At 44.4% G+C, this 18,846-nt stretch overlaps 1 protein-coding gene and 1 long non-coding RNA gene across 2 annotated transcripts; one reads left to right on the top strand and one right to left on the bottom strand.

Moving 5' to 3' along the window:
• The first annotated feature begins 1,107 nt into the window (after positions 1-1,107).
• On the top strand, positions 1,108-10,794 carry LOC145341090 (uncharacterized). Its single transcript, XR_013886336.1, has 3 exons — positions 1,108-1,244; positions 9,501-9,626; positions 10,116-10,794. It is a non-coding gene; the product is annotated as an uncharacterized LOC145341090 (long non-coding RNA).
• Positions 9,068-18,598, bottom strand: rnf7 (ring finger protein 7). Its single transcript, XM_080185925.1, has 3 exons — positions 18,391-18,598; positions 14,012-14,059; positions 9,068-9,411 (listed from the first exon to the last, which is right to left on the bottom strand). Exons 1-3 carry the CDS (start codon positions 18,554-18,556, stop codon positions 9,293-9,295), a joined length of 333 nt encoding a protein of 110 aa, XP_080042051.1. The 5' UTR covers positions 18,557-18,598; the 3' UTR covers positions 9,068-9,292.
• Positions 18,599-18,846: the final 248 nt, after the last annotated feature.

Raw genomic sequence — 18,846 nt, 5'->3', positions numbered from 1 at the left:
GACAGAAAAGCATGCCATACACCTTGTTTACCACCCTATCTACTTGTATGACCACTTTCAGGGGTCAATGGACTCGAACCCCAACATTACCTTTGTACATCAGTGCCGTTCAGGGTCCTGCCATTAACTGCATATTTACCTTTCACATTTAATCTCCCAAAGTGCAACACCTCACACTTGCAAGGATTAAACTCTATCTGCCATTTCTTACCCAATATCTGCAACTGATGTATATCCCACTGTCTCCTTTGACAATCTTTTACACTATCCATAGTTCCACCTATCTTTGTGTCGTCTGCAAACTTACTAACCCACTCATCTATGTTTTCATCCAAGTCATTTATATATATATATCACAAATAGCAAAGGTCCCAGTACGGATCCCTGAGGAACAACCCTAGCCACAGACTGACAGCCAGAAAAACAGCCCTCCACCACTACTCTCTGACTTCTATGGGCAAGCCAATCCTGAATCCAAGTGGCCAAATCCATGAATTTTAATCTTCTGGATGAGCCTACCCTAGTAATCTCTGGGTAATCCTTTGGGGAGCTGGATTTGAGTCCCACCATGGCAGATGGTGAATTTTTAATTAAACTTTTATAACTTTTATTTTATTAAAATAACTTTTAATTAAAATTGAAAGGTGACCATGAATACATTTTCAATCGTCATTTAATCCATCCAGTTCACTAATGTCGTTTAGGGAAGGAAATCTGCTGCATTTACTTGTTTTGGTCTACATGCGACTCCAGACCCATAACAATATGGTTGACTTTTAAATGCCCTCTGAAATGGCCACTCAGTTCAAGGGCAATTAGTGATAGCCAGTAGACGCTGGCCCGTCTAACACATCCATATCCCATAAACGAATAAAAAACTGATAGCAGCGTTAGTCTGCAATACAAACTGACCTAATGGGTAAATATTTTTAAAATGACAAACCTCTGTGCAGTTGTACTGCAGTCAATGGGTAATTAGTGTGCTGAAGAAATAATTCTGTAATTGGAATCACCCAGGCTTACCAATTATTAAACTGGACAGTTGTGTCAAACAATCCATCCATATTAACTAAGATTAATTTGTTGGACAACCATGCACAGTAGGATTCTACTTTGTCCACCTTATTACAAAGAGGAGAGAAAAGTAAACAACTTCTATCATTACATAAGCTACTGGAGTTTCCCTGTCACCATAACTCAGAAGCACCATCAGAAGATAAGTGGAGTTTTTATGGAGTGTTATAGTAAGCTACTTCCTATTTGATTGTATATACTGATGTCTTTATTAAGTATGACCATGCGCGAGTGACTCATCGGTAGTGTGGCCTTTCACTGGGTTAGGTTTTATCACGAGGGACTTGTGTAACTAGCTACCTCTAGCTCTGAGTCCATGCTGTGCTCTATTTCAATATTTTCAATATTAAGTAAAAAAGATTGACAATAACAATATGTTCAACTACTTTTGTGGCCAAGTTACCACAGGAGTAGCAAAACTTTTAATACAAGATAGCGCCAGGGCGAAGTGTCTTCTTGGAAGCTGTGCCCAGCAAACCCTCTAATTCTATCTTTTACTCTCGTTCTATGCTTCTAAAACTTTGCTCTAACTCTTTTAAACTCTCTAACAATTCAATCTCTTACAATGGCTGTAATACATCCTGCACTCTCTTGTTTCCTTCTCTATGAATGGTATGTTTGGCTGTATAGCACGCAAGAAACAATACTTTTCACTGTATGCTAATACATGTGACAATAATAAATCAAATCAAATCAAAACCTTGAACGTAATGGTGAATGATAACCCATACTGCAAAATAGGATCAGTGTCACAAAACAGTTGAATGTGTACATAACAAATTGTCACGCTGATGGAAAATAGAAATGACATTAACTGTGAATGTGAATGTAGGGAGCAGAAACTCTGAGAAAGAAATAGAGTGTTGCGTGCTTAATGTAAAGCAAGGATTTCCTTGGAATGTCCTCTGCAGCGTATTAGGAAACAAACAACTTGCTATTACGTCTTGAAACCACTTATCCCTTTCAACTGTAACTGTTATGTAACACACCCATGCGTGTATAGCTGTACTTATATACCTCTTCCATTTGGAATGTAACTTTTTCAACGTTTATATGATGGCCCATGCAAGGTTTCAAAGGGCAGGTACAGAAACAGATGTTTGTTTACTTAGCAAATTTACAATGAAAAACTAATTGCTGTAATTCTCTAGCCATTCACACTCCGCTGCCACTGCCAACCAGGATGGAGAATTTGGCACTCGGCCAAATCTCTGTCCACTGCAACGGAACGGGATAATCCCGGCTGCAAGTGAGGTTAGAGGATAGAGGTGGAGAGACTCTTCCCGCTCAAAAAGGATAGTAGGACTAGGGGGTACAGCCTCAAGATAAAGGGGGGGCGGTTTAGAACGGAGTTGAGGAGGAACTTCTTCACTCAAAGGGTGGTGAATCTCTGGAATTCTCTGCCCGTTGAAGTGGTGGAGGCTACCTCGCTAAATATTTTTAAGACGCGGGTCAATGGGTTTTGATAAGAGAGGGGATTAAGGGTTATGGGGAGAGGGCGGGAATGTGGAACTGAGCCACGACAGATCAGCCATGATCTTATTGAATGGCGGGGCAGGCTCGAAGGGCTAGATGGCCTACTCCTGCTCCTATTTCTTATGTTCTTATCTGGCCAAATGTTTGTGAATCTTGGACATAGTGAAAGGAGGTGTGGACAATAAAAGCCAGTGGTACATGTTCTATCAGAAATATACATTAAGAACATTGATAAATGGGGAATTTTGACTCAAGCGTATTTATTCACAATAGTTTGGAGAAAACAGAAGGGATAGTGCTGTAGCTTCTGATCTTTACTGAATTGAACAGCTGTTCTAAATTATTGGACTGCCTACAGTTCAATTACCAATCTACTATACAGGCCGCTTGCTCTGTGGTCTCATGTTGCAGTTCTAATCACAACATGTTTTACTTTGTGGTATTCTATGAAATTGTCTTGACATAACTAATAAAATACATCAATGGTAGAAAGTGCTAGGGGGATTCATGGCAGTATTGATCTTGATACCATTAATTTTAAGTAAAACAATACCTACACAATTCAACATTGTGCAACGAGACCAGCAAATAACAAATACAAAAGCAAATTCCTGGAAATCAGAAACAAAAACAGAAGGTTCATAAGATATAGGAGCAGAATTAGGCCATTTGGCCCATCAAGTCCACTCTGCCATTCAATCATGGCTGATATGCTCCTTATCACCATTTTCCTGCCTTCTCCCCATAACCCTTCAACCCATCACCAATTAAAAATCTGACTAACTCCTCCTTAAATTTACTCACTTTCCCAGCATCCACTGCACTTTGGGGTAGCGAATTCCACGGATTCACAACCCTTTGCGAGAAGCAGTTTCTCAACTCTGTGTTAAATTTGCGATCCCTTATCCTCAGACTATGATCTCCCGTCTTAGAACGTCCCACAAGAGGATGCATCAGCTCCATGTCTACTTTATCCATACCTTTTATCATTTTGTATACTCAATTTGATCTCTCCTCATTCTTGTAAATTCTGAGAGAGTATAGGCCTAAGCTGTTCATTCTATCTTATTACGACAAACTCTCATCTCTGGAAGATGCTGGAAATACTCAGGTCTGGAGACAGAAAATTAACCTTTCAGGCTGATGTCCTTTCTTAAGAAATTATCAGACTTTGTCAAAAGTTCTGACGAAAGGTCATCTATCTGAAATGTTAATCCTGTTTCTCTAGATGCTGCCAAAAAGTATTGAATCCGTTGCATTCTTAGTTGTAGATTCTAGAAGCTCCCAAATTTGCTTTGCAAGAGCTGAAGCTTACATGACTATTACTTGGCTGATTATTCACTTACACAAGCTGATTACCTGGGAGACACAAATCAGATGCATAGTAATACCTCATGTTATTTTAGTGTAAACACAACTTGAATCCTATTATCATTCACCAGCTGCTCACTATATAGTGCTGTAAACTAATGAGGAAAATGTTTATTGGAAATACAGCCTATACATAGAGGAAGTTTTACACTCCAAAGTATCCATTTAGCCAACTCAATGAAATATGAATAAATTATTCAATATTTATTGATTGAAGATTACTTCAAATGATACTAGAAAGTGCTATTTCAATGAATTTCACTGATTGCAGCTTCCAATTCTTGGTGTAATTTGGCCACCGGAAGATCAAAAGTGGGATTCACTGGGGCCTTCAAACTGTTCTTAACCTAGAAGACACAGAAATGGAGTTGGCAAATTTTACAACTTTTAGACCTCTTCAAGGGATTGATTACATTAGGATCCTTTCAATTTGCAATGGCCCATATTCCATGACTGAGGGGTTAATAAGTAGCAGGAACCATGTTAGTTAATACTGTGTTAATTAACCTTTATTTAAGTGCAGGCCAGTATATGCTATTTTCTAGGGTGGCATGGTGGCACAGTGGTTAGCACTATAGCCTCACAGCTCCAGGGACCTGAGTTCAATTTCTGGCTTGGGTCACTGTCTGTGCAGAGTCTGCACATTCTCCCATTGTTTGTGTGGGTTTTCTCTGGGAGCTCCGGTTTCCTCCTGCAGTCCAAAGATGTGTGGGTTAGTGTCCTGGGATGCACAGGTTAGTGGGGTGAAGTATGTGGGATTATAGAGGTAGGGCCTGCTTGGGATTGTTGGAGCAGACTTGATGGACTGAATAGTCTCTCCCTGCCCTGTAGGGTTTCTATGAAAACACCATGCAGTCCTGGAAGAACGTGAAATGACTCCCTATCGCAATGTCCATCTCTGACATTTTAGCTACTGCCCAGGATAGTTCAACTCTAGTTCAGCTTTTTACTAGTGAGCACAGATTAAACTTTGTGAGAAAGAATTATCACTCTTGTCATGGTGCCTGGTTCTCCCTAAGCAAAGTATAAAAAAAACTTATGTTCATTCCACAGTTGTTTATATCTTCCTGTGCTGTGAATAGATAGGGTAGATGCAGGTTGTTTCCCTTGGTTGGGGAGTCTAGAACCAGGGAGCACAACTTCAAAATAAAGTGGATGCCACTTTGGAGCAAGGTGAGGAGAAATTTGTTTACACAGAGGGATTGTGAACATTGGAATTTATTACCCCAGAGGGCTGTAGAAGGTCAGCCATTGGGTAGGCTTGTGGTAGAGATTGATGGGGTTATGAGGATAGTGGGTTTAAAAGGCATTGAAGCATCTGATTAGCTATGATCATATTGAGTAGCAGAGCAGATTTGATGGACTGAATGACCTATTGCTGTTCCTATGCTTCTCATGTTATGGAAGGTAAAATGTATGGCCTGTAAGGCTCAATAATATCAGCCTAAGTGACCTGTAAAGACAAGATTCTTAGGTCTCCTGAAGCACATTTGTAAATCGTGATGCCATCTGCAAAGAAGAAAATTACCAGGCCACCCGTTCATGTTTATTATTTTCCAAGAACATTCCAACCCTGTAAAGTAGGGGTGAGAAACCTTTGTAACATTTATGGGTAAAATGCCATTTATTGTTGTTAAAGCCAATGATGGGGAAACTGTGTGAAAGTTGTGTTGAAGTGGTGGATCAATGCAAGGTAAGTATTAACAAAAATTCAGAGCTGGTAACAGTTGAAGGAAACAGCCACCTTTCAAACGAACCCTGTTCTCTCTTTATTATTAATTAACTAACTACACAACTGGAAAGTTTGAATTATCCATTGCAGAACATACTATATAAATATCGATAGCAAACTGGGACTTGTATTCAAGTATGAAAGGGTGAAAGGAAGATTACTGTATTCATTTGCACATTCTCCCCAAGTCTCTGTGGGATTTCTCAGAGTGCTCCAGTTTCCTCCCACAGTCCGAAAAATCTGCTGGTTAGGTACGTTGGCTATGCTAAATTCTCCCTCAGTGTACCTGAACAGGTGCCTGAGTGTAGCAACTAGGGGATTTTCACAGTAACTTCATTGCAGTGTTAATGTAAGCCTTCTCCTGACACTAATAAATAAACTTTAATATGGCAATGCTGGAAATACACAACAGCTCCACATCTTTCAGTCAATTAAACTGGGGCTTAATTTAAATACAATTGCAAGAAGTGAGACACTCACCATTTCCTACACAAGTAATGCATGTATTTTAATTTTGAACCAAATACTCAAATGTTACAGACCTTTTGGAGGAGGGGGTGGGATGGGAATTGCACAATAAGACCATAAGACATAGGAGCAGAATTAGGCCACTCTGCCCATCGAGTCTACTCCTCCATTCAATCATGGCTGATATTTTTCTCATCTCCATTCTCCTACCTTTTCCCCATAACCCTTGACCCAGATTAATCAAGAACCTATCCATCTCTGTCTTAAAGACACTCAATGACCTGGCCTCCACAGTCTTCTGTGACAAAAATTCCCACAGATTCACCAGTCTATCGGTGAAGAAATTCCTCCTCATTTCTGTTTTAAAGGATCTTCCCTTTAGCCTGAGCTTGTGCCCTCTGGTGCTAGTTTTTCCAACTAGTGGAAGCATGCTCTCCACATCCACTCTATCCAGGCCTCGCAGTATCCTGTAAGTTTCAATAAGATCCTCCCTCATTCTTCTAAATTCCAATGACTAAGACCCAGAGTCCTCAACCATTCCCTATACGACAAGCACTTCATTCCAGGGATCATTCTTGTGAACCTCCTCTGGACCCTTTCCAAGGCCAACACATCCTTCCCAGTGCAGCTGGAGCAACCACTCCCCAAGCACATTTTTCAGAAGTGGTGCCTTTTATACTCACTAACTCCTGCCTACACACAACCCCCTGACTGACAGCTTGATAAACCAATCAGGAGCATGGCTCCTCACTCACTAACTCCCACCCACACACAACCCCCTAACTGACAGCTTGATAAACCAATCCTAGGATGATATGTCAACCCTGGCCCCCCCCAGCCCCCCTCTCGGTCCAATCCAGTACACAGGACCTCGCTTAGTGCTGACTGACAGCTGAGTTCACCAATCACAGAATGGCATGTCCTCAAGCTCCGCCAATCCGGACACGGCTCCTCAGCCCCGCTCTGTCAGTGGGCCCGGTCTACGGATGAACATCACGATTCAGCAGTAGTCACTTTTCAGAAGTGGCCCCTTTTCAAAAATAAATGCATTTTTTCAAGGAAAGAAAATAAATTACTGAGAAAAGAACATTTGTTTTGTGTGCGAAGTGATGTGATGATGTCAGTGTGGGGCAGAGCCTGGACAGGGTGGGTGGGGATTGGCAGAATAGTAATAAGGGGGCGGTCATTTTTTTATTTTGTGGTGCCTTTTTTATGCGCTTGCCCGCCCCCCCTAACCTTTGAACCTGGCTAAGCCACTGATCCTTCCTTAGATGAGGTCAAAAACTGCTCACAATACTCCAAATAGGGTCTGACCAGAGCCTTATACAGACTCAAAGGTATATCCTGCTTTTGTATTCTAGTCTAAAAAAACTTAAGACATTCCACAAATTCCTTTTCTTGGGATCCACAACAACTGATTTTCTGCATATTGAAGTCCCTTGTGATTTTTGTAATATTGACTTTTTTATATGCCTTTTCTATCTTCCAATTAATTTTCTGCCCCACACCCTGACTACTGCTAGGGGGCCTGTACATAACTCCCATCAGGGTCTTTTTATCTTTTCTATTCCTCAACTCTACCCACAGAGATTCTATGCCTTCTGATCCTATATCACTTCTTGCTATCGATTTAACTTCATTCTTTACTAACAATGCAACCCAGTCCCCTTTGCCCATCTGCCTGTCTTTCCGATAGGACACAGACCCCTGGATATTTAGACCCCAGCCCTGATCCCTTTGCAGCCATGTCTCTGTGATGCCACATCATACTTGGCAATTTCAATGTGTGCGACAAGTTCATTTACCTTGTTCTTTATTATGCGCGCATTTAGATACAACACCCTCAGTCCTGCATTGACCACCTCCCTTCTCATACTTATCACTTTTACTCTGCCGCAGGTTAGATTCCTGCCACCTTCTATATTATCTGTTCTATTATGTGGTTTGGAAACTTTACTAACCTCTCCTGAGCTCCCAGCTCCATTAACCTGCACTCTTTAACTTTGATTTTCTAATTCTCCATACAACTGAACCCTCCCCCCCACTATTTAGTTTAAAGCTCTATCTACAGCTCTAGTTATATGATTCGCCAGGACTCTGGTCCCAGCACGATTCACAGATTACCTCCTTAACCTTACTGACCCTGTGCCAATTAGCTCGTGGCTCAGATAGTAATCCAGAGATTATTACTTTTTTGGTTCTGCTTTTTATTTTAGCTCCTAACTGTTCAGGCTCCTTTAGCAGAATCTTTGTTCCTGTTCTACCAATGTCATTCGTACCTATTGGATCACGGCAACTGGGTCTTTACCCTCCCACTCCAGATGAGATATTCCAAACACGGGCACCAGGCAAGCAACACAACCGTCAGGATTCTTGATCCTAGTCACAGAGAACAGTGTCGAAGCCCCTAACTTTCTATCCCCAATTACAACTACATTTCTTTATTCTCCCCCCAATTGAATGACTCCCTGTACCTCGATGCTGTGGTCAGTTTGCTCATCCTCCCTGCAGAACCCATTCCTGTCTACATAAGGAGCAAGAATCTCGAACCTGTTGGACAAGTTCAGGGACTGAGGGTCCTGCAACCCCACCTCCTGGATCCCTCTACCTTCCTCACTTGCAGCCCCACCCTCCTATCCCTGTCCACTAGCTGAATTCAAGGTATTTAATCTAAGGGGTGTGACTGCCTCCTGGAACACAGTGTCCAGGTATATCTCCTCCTCCCTGATGTGTTGCAGCGTCTGAAGCTCAGAATCCAGCTCATCCACTCTGAGCCGGAGTTCCTCAAGCAACCAACTACAGACATGCTCACTGGGAAACACAATGGGGTCCACCAGCTCTCACACTGAACAAGAACAACACATCACTTGACCCTCCATCTCTATTTCACTTAATTACAATTTGGCAGTAACTCTCACAATCAGAGTTTCGTCAGGATAAAGAAGCAAAAAAGGGTAAGAAACCATTTATTTCTGTCCAACTTTTTAATAAATAAATACAGGTCAACAATGGCATGTGATTCAGTTAATTTAGCACAAATTGGTCACCTTTGTATTAAAAGACCGAGGCCATTCTCATGGCATTCACTCCACAAAGGCAGCGAACAAGATTCCACTGAGTCAAACACATCGACATCCATAAAGATGGGAGGGAAAGGACACTCCACAGTTTTCATTTCCCTATTCTCTGCACCACCCAGTCCTGCTGGCAAAGTGGGCAGCGGTTGTTCTGTTTTACCCACAGCGACATGCAGCAGTTGTGGAAGGAGTGGTTGCATTCTCCCCAAACCACTGGAAAGTGAGAACAAAAAACAGTCAGTGCTTCCAAACGTGAAACAAAAAATTATCACTCAAAATGATTCCCTTGTCTTTTTTTTCAGTCATTTGTGGGACATGGACGTCACTGGCTAGGCCAGCATTTATTGTCCATCTCGAGCTGCCCTTGGAGGGCAGCTGAGAATCAGCTGCGTTGCTGTGTCTCTGGAGTCACATGTAGGCCACACCAGGTAAGGACAGCAGGTTTCCTTCCCTAAACACATTAGTGAACCAGATGGGTTTTTACAACAATCCACAATGGGTTCATGGTCATCAGTAGATTCTGAATTCCAGATATTTTTATTAAATTCAAGTTCCACCATCTGCTGGAACTTGAACCCGGGTCCCCAGAACATTAGCTGAGTTTCTGGATTAATAGTCTAGTGATAATACCACCAGGCCATCGCCTCCCCTTAATATACAGACAAATATACGCAAATAAATAATGACCTTTGAATCTGCACACTGAAAGATTGGTGGGTAATATTCTCTACTGCTGTGGCTTTCAAATGTTTTTGGTCAAAGTCCCCTTTTCAATTGGATTAGCCCAACTAACTGACAAAACTGTATAACACTCAGAATTGAAAAAGCTGCACGTAAAACATATTTTAATAATGGTTTTAAGACAAGTATGTGATAACTGATATCAGTAAGATGTCCATGTCTGCTTCTTACTGCAGAGTCAGTCTACTGACAGCAGTTCCAGGACAGCAAAACACAGACAAAGCACTCGGAGAGCACAAGGAGAGCAGGAGCAATGGAGAAGCACATCACGGTGACACAGAGAAGAGTGCGGGGAGGGCAGGAACTCAATGTCCAGGAGCATGGAATGTGCACTAGCAGACTAGCCACTGACTAAGGTGTCTGGGCGGTTGCCTACTTGTGAGCTGGGCCTGCGTTAAGAGATCCCTTCTCAGATCTCTGCTGCCCCCGGTTTGAGAACCACTGTTCTGCACTAGCTACTGACCACACTGTAAAACATACTGTGGATGGTGATCAGCCAGTAACTGTCATACGAGCAGACAGAAGATTCTCATGTGAACGTCTCCATTCATTACTGTTCTACACCCAAATGTCTTGGGTGATTTTCCGAGCTTATTTTCACCTGGTCAGTTTGCAATAATTTTGTTTACGTTCTTAATCCTTTAGCATGGACACATCATCCAAATTTTTGGTGAGCAGTTGTAAGGATAAAGGCAAAAGAAAAATTGGAGAGACAGTTCTCACTGAGCTGCTGCCATATCATAACTTGTTAAGTAGTGGCATAAACTGGAACCCATTTACAAAAACCAGCAAAGGCCAGAAATAAAATATTTAGGGCGGGATTTTCCAACCACATAAGAAATAGGAGCAGGAGTAGGCCATCTAGCCCTTCGAGTCTGCCCCGCCATTCAATAAGATCATGGCTGATCTGAAGTGGATCAGTTCCACTTTCATAAGAACATAAGAAATAGGAGCAGGAGTAGGCCATCTAGCCCTTCGAGCCTGCCCCGCCATTCAATAAGATCATGGCTGATCTGTCGCTGCTCAGTTCCACTTTCCCGCTTTCTCCCCATAACCCTTAATCCCCTCTCTTATCAAAAACCCATCAACCCGCGTCTTAAAAATATTTAGCGAGGCAGCCTCCACCACTTCAACGGGCAGAGAATTCCAGAGATTCACCACCCTTTGAGTGAAGAAGTTCCTCCTCAACTCCGTTCTAAACCGCCCCCCTTTTATCTTGAGGCTGTGCCCCCTAGTCCTACTGTCTTTTTTGAGCGGGAAGAGTCTCTCCGCCTCTATCCTATCCATCCCATTCATCATCTTATACGTCTCAATGAGATCTCCCCTCATTCTTCTAAACTCTAACGAGTACAAGCCCAGTTTATTCAGCCTCTCCTCATAGCTCAACCCCCTCAACTCCGGTATCAGCCTAGTAAACCTCCTCTGCATTCCCTCCAAGGCCAAAATATCTTTGCGCAGGTGCGGTGCCCAAAACTGCACACAGTACTCCAGCTGCGGCCTCACCAATGCCCTATACAGCTGCAGCAAGACGTCCCTACTTTTATATTCAATCCCCCTCGCTATGAAGGCCAGCATCCCATTCGCCTTCCTGACCACCTGCTGCACCTGCAAGCTGGGTTTTTGTGACTCATGCACAAGGACCCCGAGGTCCCTCTGCACCGTCGCCTGCTGCAGTTTTTCGCCCCGTAAGTAATAGTCCTTCCTACCATTCTTCCTACCAAAGTGGACCACCTCACACTTGCCAACATTAAATTCCATTTGCCATTTCCTGGCCCATTCGCCCAGCCTATCTAGATCCTTCTGCAGACTCTCCACACCCTCCGCACAATTTGCCGTTCCCCCTATCTTTCACCCCATAACCCTTAATTCCCTTGTCTATCAGAAATCTATCTACCCGTGACTTAAATATATTCAGCGAGGTAGCCTCCACCACTTCAATGGGCAGAGAATTCCAGAGATTCACCACCTTTTGAGTGAAGAAGTTCCTCCGCAACTCTGTTCTAAACTGCCCGCGCCACCCCCCCACCCCTCCCCCACTTATTTTGAGGCTGTGCCCTCTAGTTCTGCTACCCTTTCTAAGCGGGAAGAATCTCTCTATCTCTACCCTATCTAGCCCCTTCATTATCTTGTAAGTCTCTATAAGATCCCCCCTCAGCCTTCTAAACACTAACAAGAACAGACCCAGTTTATTCAATCTCTCTTCATAAGCTACGCTTGCCCCAAGACCGGAAAATGTCTTAAAATATGAAATCTTGTGTCAGCTGTTTAATTATTAACTTTAAAAATATATAATTTCCAGTTATCAGTCTCTGTGGGGATCATAACACTGTCTATGAACAAATCCATGTCCTCAGACCATCTATGGTGACCATTTGCTACTCTGTTAAGACTTCCAGTTATGCAAACCATTGCTTTCTGCATATTGCTTTGCAAACATATCCTCGCAAATATTTTGCTCTTTCCCCATGAATTTTCATAAGAACAAGAAAATAGTGGCGGCACAGTGGTTAGCACTGCTGCTTCACAGTGCCAGGGACTCGGAGTCAATTCCCGGCTTGGGTCACTGTCTGTGTGGATCTGCACATTCTCCCCGTGTCTGTATGGGTTTCCTCCGGATGCTCTGGTTTCCTCCCACAGTCTGAAAGAGGTGCTAGTTAGGCGCATTGGCCATGCTAAATTTTCCCTCCGTGAACCTGACCAGGCACCGGAATGTGGCGACCAGGGGACTTTCACAGTAACTTCATTGCAGCGTTAATGTAAACCTACTTGTGACGCTAACCAATAAACTTTAAAATATTAGAGCCCCAGAATAAGAACTCTGATGGCAAACGAGCGAATGAAAGTTCCCCATCAGCCAAAACTAAGTGATCTACATCTTTTAAGTAGATGTTCACTCATGGGCTAAATCTGGCTTCTGTTGAAATCTTGCCATGCCCATGTAACCCAGATTCTCTGTGTCCGGGAGTGTGGCTGTTTCAGCTGCCTCCCTGGATCCCATCAGTTCCATTTCCCCTTCAGCTTTTCTTTTATCCCAAACTTCCCAGCGTTTAAGATGCTCCTTCGAACTTACATCTTTAACCAACCTTTTGGAAAGCTGCCTTAATATCTCCTGATGTAACTCATCTCATGTCTTTAATCATACAATCCACAGAATCCCTACAGTGCAGAAGGAGGCCATTCAGCCCATTGAGTCCACACCAGCCACAAAGCCCTATTCCTGTAACCTCACACATTTACCCTAGTAATTCCCCTGACATTAAGGGGCAATTTAGTATGACCAATCCACCTAACCCACACAATTTTGGACTGTGGGAGGAAAATGGGGCACCCATGCAGGAAACCCATGCAGAGATGGGAGACGGGGAGAATGTACAAACTTCACACAGTGACCCGAATCAGTATCAAACCCGGGTCCCTGGTGCTGTGAGGCAGCACTGCTAATCACTGTGACCCCGTGCTTCATAAATGCAAGCTGCTACTCCCAGCTTCATTGGGCCTTGGGAAATCATTTGCTCTATGTTTAAATCTGCTCTGGCACAGTCAGATATGGACAAGGCGAGTGTTAATTTGACGGGAAGCGCTCACCTCTGTAAAAAGACCCACTGGCAGGGAATGACTAATCTGCTGGTGGGGAATGAGGGAGAGTGGATCTTTCGGATGCATTGGCTCATCCCTGCCCGATAAAGAACCAGTGTGACAGCAGATTCCGGCTGAGAGCAGGCTTGCTGTAAACCAGTGGAGACAGTAAGCAGTGCCATCCGTTTGTATGATTCATACTCCGCTGGCAGAGCAGCTGTTTAAATTTTTCAGGTCAACTCTTTGTACATTTGGGTTTTACATCATTTTGAATCTGAAATGAGACTGTGTGTAAAATTTATAGTGCTAAGGTCCCAAACCTTTTTTCTTGTGGATTGTGCATTCAAGAAAGCAAGGATTTTTCTCGTGTTCTGTGGGACTTTGGAGGTTTCTCTTGATTAACAAAACTGAAGTCACAGATTTGCAAAATGAGGAACACCTGACAAGACTGCAAAATGGACAGAATACAATGGGACAGCTTGTCACAAAAACTCACCAACACAGTCCTCTTGTTTATTTTCAGCTTGACACCGGAGGCAGGCATCTAAACAAAGAGCAAAACAAACATTCTGACAATGCTGTAGGAGTTTGATCAACATTTCACCGTGAAACTCTACACTCTACAGAAACCTATATATTCTCCTTTTGATTTGATTTATTGTCACATGTATTAACATATAATGAAAAGTATTGTTTCTTGCACACTATACAGACAAAGCATACCATTCATACAGAAGGAAATGAGGGAGTGCAGCATATAGTGTTACAGTCATAGCTGGGGTGTAGAGAAAGATCAACTTAATGCAAGGTAAGTCCATTCAAAAGTCTGACAGCAGCAGGGAAGAAGCTGTTCTTGAGTTGGTTGGTACGTGACCTCAGACTTTTGAATCTTTCCCCCCGAAGGAAGAAGGTAAAAGAGAGAATGTCCCTGGTGTGTGGGGTCCTTAATTATGCTGGCTGCTTTTTTTTAATTTAGTTTTTTATTTGATTTATTATTGTCACATGTATTAGTACACAGTGAAAAGTATTGTTTCTTATGTGCTATACAGACAAAGCATAGTGTTCATGGGAAGTGTAGAAAGAGTCAATGGATGGGAGCCTGGTCTGCATGATGGATTGGGCTACATTTGCAACCTTCTGTAGTTCCTTGCAGTCTTGGGCACAGCAGGAGCCATACAAAGCTGTGATACAACCAGAAAGAATGCTTTTGCGGAGAATCTGTGGTGCATCTTTGATGCAATGGGGTTGTTCTTTCTTTTGTCTCGTACGCTGAATCGTCTGCCAGAGGGACAAAATGAGGAAGTTTGTGCTCTTGTGACTGGGTTTACTCAATAGGAGTAGGGATGAGATTGGGTGGAAGAGGCCCAGGGCTTGGTTTCAGTGGACGGTAACACTTGGTGGGTGGGTGGGGGACGGTACAGAGAATAGGCCATGTATCTAGTATCTACGGTAGCATCAGATAGTACACTACCTGATGCTACCCTATTAAAACTAAACACAGATCCTCTCTGTTGTTTCAACAGTTTCCTGTGGTGTAGTGCCCAGTACTCCAAGTGAGTATGCATGAAGATTTCAGCTCCCATCTAAAATTTTGTCAAAGAAGATAGGAATAGGAGGAGGTCACTTGGTCCTTTGAGCCTCCTCTGCCATTCATCACAATCATGGCTGACTGTCCAACTCAATAGCCTAATCCTGCTTTCTGCCCAAAACCTCTGCTCCCATCACCTCAAGTGCTATATCCGGCCACCTCTTGAATACATTCAATGTTTTGGTATCAACTACTTCCTGTGGTAATGAATTGCACAGGTTCACCACTCTTTGGGTGAAGTAATGTCTCCTCATCTCCGTCCTAAAAGGTCTACCCTGAATCTTCAGCCTGTGACCCCTGGTTCTGGACTCCCCCACCACCAGGAACATCCTTCCTGCATCTATCCTGTCTCAACCTATTAGAGTTTTATAAGTCTCTATGAATGCCCCCCTCATTTGTCTGAACTCCACTGACAATCCTAACCTAGTCAATCTCTCCTCATACATCAGTCATCGCCACATCAGACTGATAAACCGTTGCTGCACCCCCTTGAGAACAAAACATCCTTCCTCAGAAAAAGAAATCAAAACTGCGCACAATATTCCAGGTGTGGTCTCACCAAGGCCCTGTATAATTGCAACAACACATTCCTGCTTCTGTACTCAAAACTTCTCGCAATGAAGGCCAACATACCATCTGCCTTCTTTACCACCTGCTGCACCTGCATGCTTACCTTCAGCAACTGATGCACAAGGACACCCACATCCTGCTGCACACTCCCCTCTTCCAATTTACAGCCATTCATGTAGTAACCTGCCTTCTTGTTTTTGCTTCCAAAGCGAATAATCTCAAATTTATCCAAATTATACTGCATCTGCCATTGATTAGCCCACTCACCCAACCTGTCCAACCTGTCATCTTACGGCTCCATGTTCTTCTTTTGATTGGCTCCGTGCTTCCCTAAGGTGTGTCTGACATTTAACATCAGGCCACACAAAGAGAAAGGGTATCCTTGGCTAATCCCTGGGTGTATTCTCCTAAATCCAATTGGCACTCATTCCAGGACAAATGATATCTATCCTGACCGTGGTGTCAAAAACTAGGACACAACTACTTCAGCTGAACTCTGACCAGAAGTTTCTACAACTGTGGTGCAACCTCCAGCTTCCTTTCCTGCAATCATCACCTCCACCACCCCTCAGTGTCCAGGCCTAACCTCCCTCAAGGTGCTGCTCGCTCCACCATGACACTGTCCATGATAGGATGGTCTTGGAGAACAAACAGGCAGTATCGCTGACAGTTTGGTGTACACTGAAAAGGCTTGTTGTACACTGATGGGCCTGTTACATGCTTACAGGCTTGGTGTGCACTAACGGGATTGGTGTACTCTGAAGGGCTTCGTGTACGCTGACAGGCATGATGCCTTCTGTGGCCAGTGGGTTTCACAGGGTAGAGGCAGCAATTGCAATCCAAATCCCCATGATGGCTGAATTATTATTTCCTTACTTGAGAAAGAATAAACTGGCACTGAAGGGGGTGCAGAGGAGATTCACTAGGTTGATCTTGGAGTTGAGAAAGTTGGTTTATGAGGAGAGACTGAGTAGATTGAGACTATACTGATCGGAATTTAGAAGAGAAAGGGGATATCTTATAGAAACATACACAATTATGAAGGGAATAGAGAAGATAGAAGCAGAGAGGTTGTTTCCACTGGCTGGTGAAACTAGAACTAAGGGGCATAGCCTCAAAATAAGGGACAGCAGATTTAGGACTGAGTTGAGGAGGAACATCTTCACCCAAAGTTGTGAATCTGTGGAATTTCCTGTGCAGTGAAGCAGTTGAGACTAAAATAAAAGCAAATTACTGTGGATGTTGGAATCTGAAACCAAAAGAGAACCACTTTGACCCCTTTGTTTTCGTTTTAATTTTTTTACTGTTCTCTACCTCTTATTTCTTTATCATCTTTCTACATTCCCCCCACTCTTTCCCCCATTTTATCCCCCCTTTCCTTCCCCTTTTTCTAAAATTTTATCTCTTTCCCACCCATTCTCCCCCTTGCCCCACATCTTCATCTGTCACACTTTACTCTCTGATTTCATCTTCTCTGCCATTTGGCCATTCACACCTTTTATTTGTCTCTATGGACTGCCATTAGCAGCCTTTCCCCTGGTTTCTGTGGCTATGATTCAGCTTTCACTCCCTCACCCCGCAGTATAAATATCTCACACTTTCTGTGCCTTATAGCTTTGGCTAAGGATTATATAGACTCGTCAGCTCTTTCCTCTCCTTCGAGATGCTGCTAGACCTGCTGAGATTTTCCAGCATTCCCTCTTTTGAAAGAAATTGAGGCTACCTCGTTGAATGTTTTAAAGGCAAGGATACATATTTGAACAGTAAAGGAATTAAGGGTTATGGTGAGTGGGCGGGTAAGTGGAACTGAGTCCACAGAAAGATCAGCCATGATCCTATTGAATGGCGGAGCAGGCTCGAGGGGCCAGATGGCCTACTCCTGCTCCTAGCTCATATGTTCTTAGTTGTGTTGCAATCTTTCTTGAAACAGTCCTGAACCACTGAAGGCCTACAGGCTCCAGCCCGGGTGCTCCAGGGTGTGTACCAAACCCACAGCTGTTGCCGTTTTGGGCTTGGAGTGTTTGATGTCAGTCACCGAGTCCTCGATGAGGTTTTCCGGAGACGCATTCGGGTCTCCGTGGATCCGGCTGGAGATCCGCTGGACACTGCGCAGCTCCCCACTCACCTGACGAAGGGGGCAAAACTCCGAAAGCTAGTGGGTTGGACAGGTTGGGTGAGTGGGCTAATCAGCTGGACTTTAACCTGGTGTTGTGAGACTTCTCACTGTGTTTACCCCCAGTCCAACGCCGGCATCTCCACATCATGACTGCGCAGCGATGCAAGCGGCAAACGTCTGGCTAGGTGATGCCCTGGTACCGGAGCGCGATGCCACCTTTACTGGAGCTGGGCACCGCCTTGCCCTTCACCCCGGGCTGTGCCCGGCCGGTTTGGGGGTTGTCCTGGGGAAAATTTACCACAAAATATTTCCCTCCCGTGATCAAGGGGAAATTCCTAGAGAAATCTGAAATAAAAGCAGAAAATGCTGCGAGATCTCAGCAGTTAAAGCAGGGTCTGTGGAGAAGCGGAGTTAATATTTCTGATATCCCCCTCTGTTTTTATGCAGCATTTTCTCCTGCTTCGGGTTTAACTCCCGGCCGCCGGCTCCATTTCTCCCGCACACCGGGAAGGGGGAGGCGGCCTCCGAGCGAGGCCCCGGGTTCCCCTCTCTCCCGGGCGGCTGCCGCACTACGCGAGCACCGAGGCCCCGCTCCGCTCACCCATCACCTGCACCCGGCAGATGGCGCAGGTATCGCACTCCACATCCCAGCTCCACATGGCCACGGCGTTCCACTTCTTCAGGGTGAACATCTTGTCTCCGGATCGGCCGCCCGCTCCCACCACATTGTGAACACAAGCCGAATCTTCCAACTCCTCGTCCGCCATCAGCGACACCGCAACTCCTCCTCCCGGCCGGCAGGGGGCGCAGCGACACCGCAACGCCTCCTCCCGGCCGGCGGGGGGGGGAGGGGCAACGAGCTTGCAATTCCACCTCCAGGCCGGCAGGGGGAGGGCACGACACGCAATTGCTTGCACCTCTCGGTCGGCAGCGGGCGCAACAACACTGCAACCCTTCCTCCCGGCCGGCAGCGGGCGTAATGACGCTGCAACTCCACCTCCCAACTGGCAGGGGGTGCAGCGACACTGCAACTTCACCTCCCGGCCGGCAGAAGGCA

The sequence above is a fragment of the Carcharhinus amblyrhynchos genome, chromosome 3, assembly GCF_965287045.1.
Source record: "Carcharhinus amblyrhynchos chromosome 3, sCarAmb.v2.hapA, whole genome shotgun sequence".
Classification (NCBI taxonomy): Eukaryota; Metazoa; Chordata; class Chondrichthyes; order Carcharhiniformes; family Carcharhinidae; genus Carcharhinus; species Carcharhinus amblyrhynchos.
The sequence above is the reverse complement of the archived record's forward strand: the minus strand, read 5'-3'. Positions and strand labels throughout refer to the sequence as shown.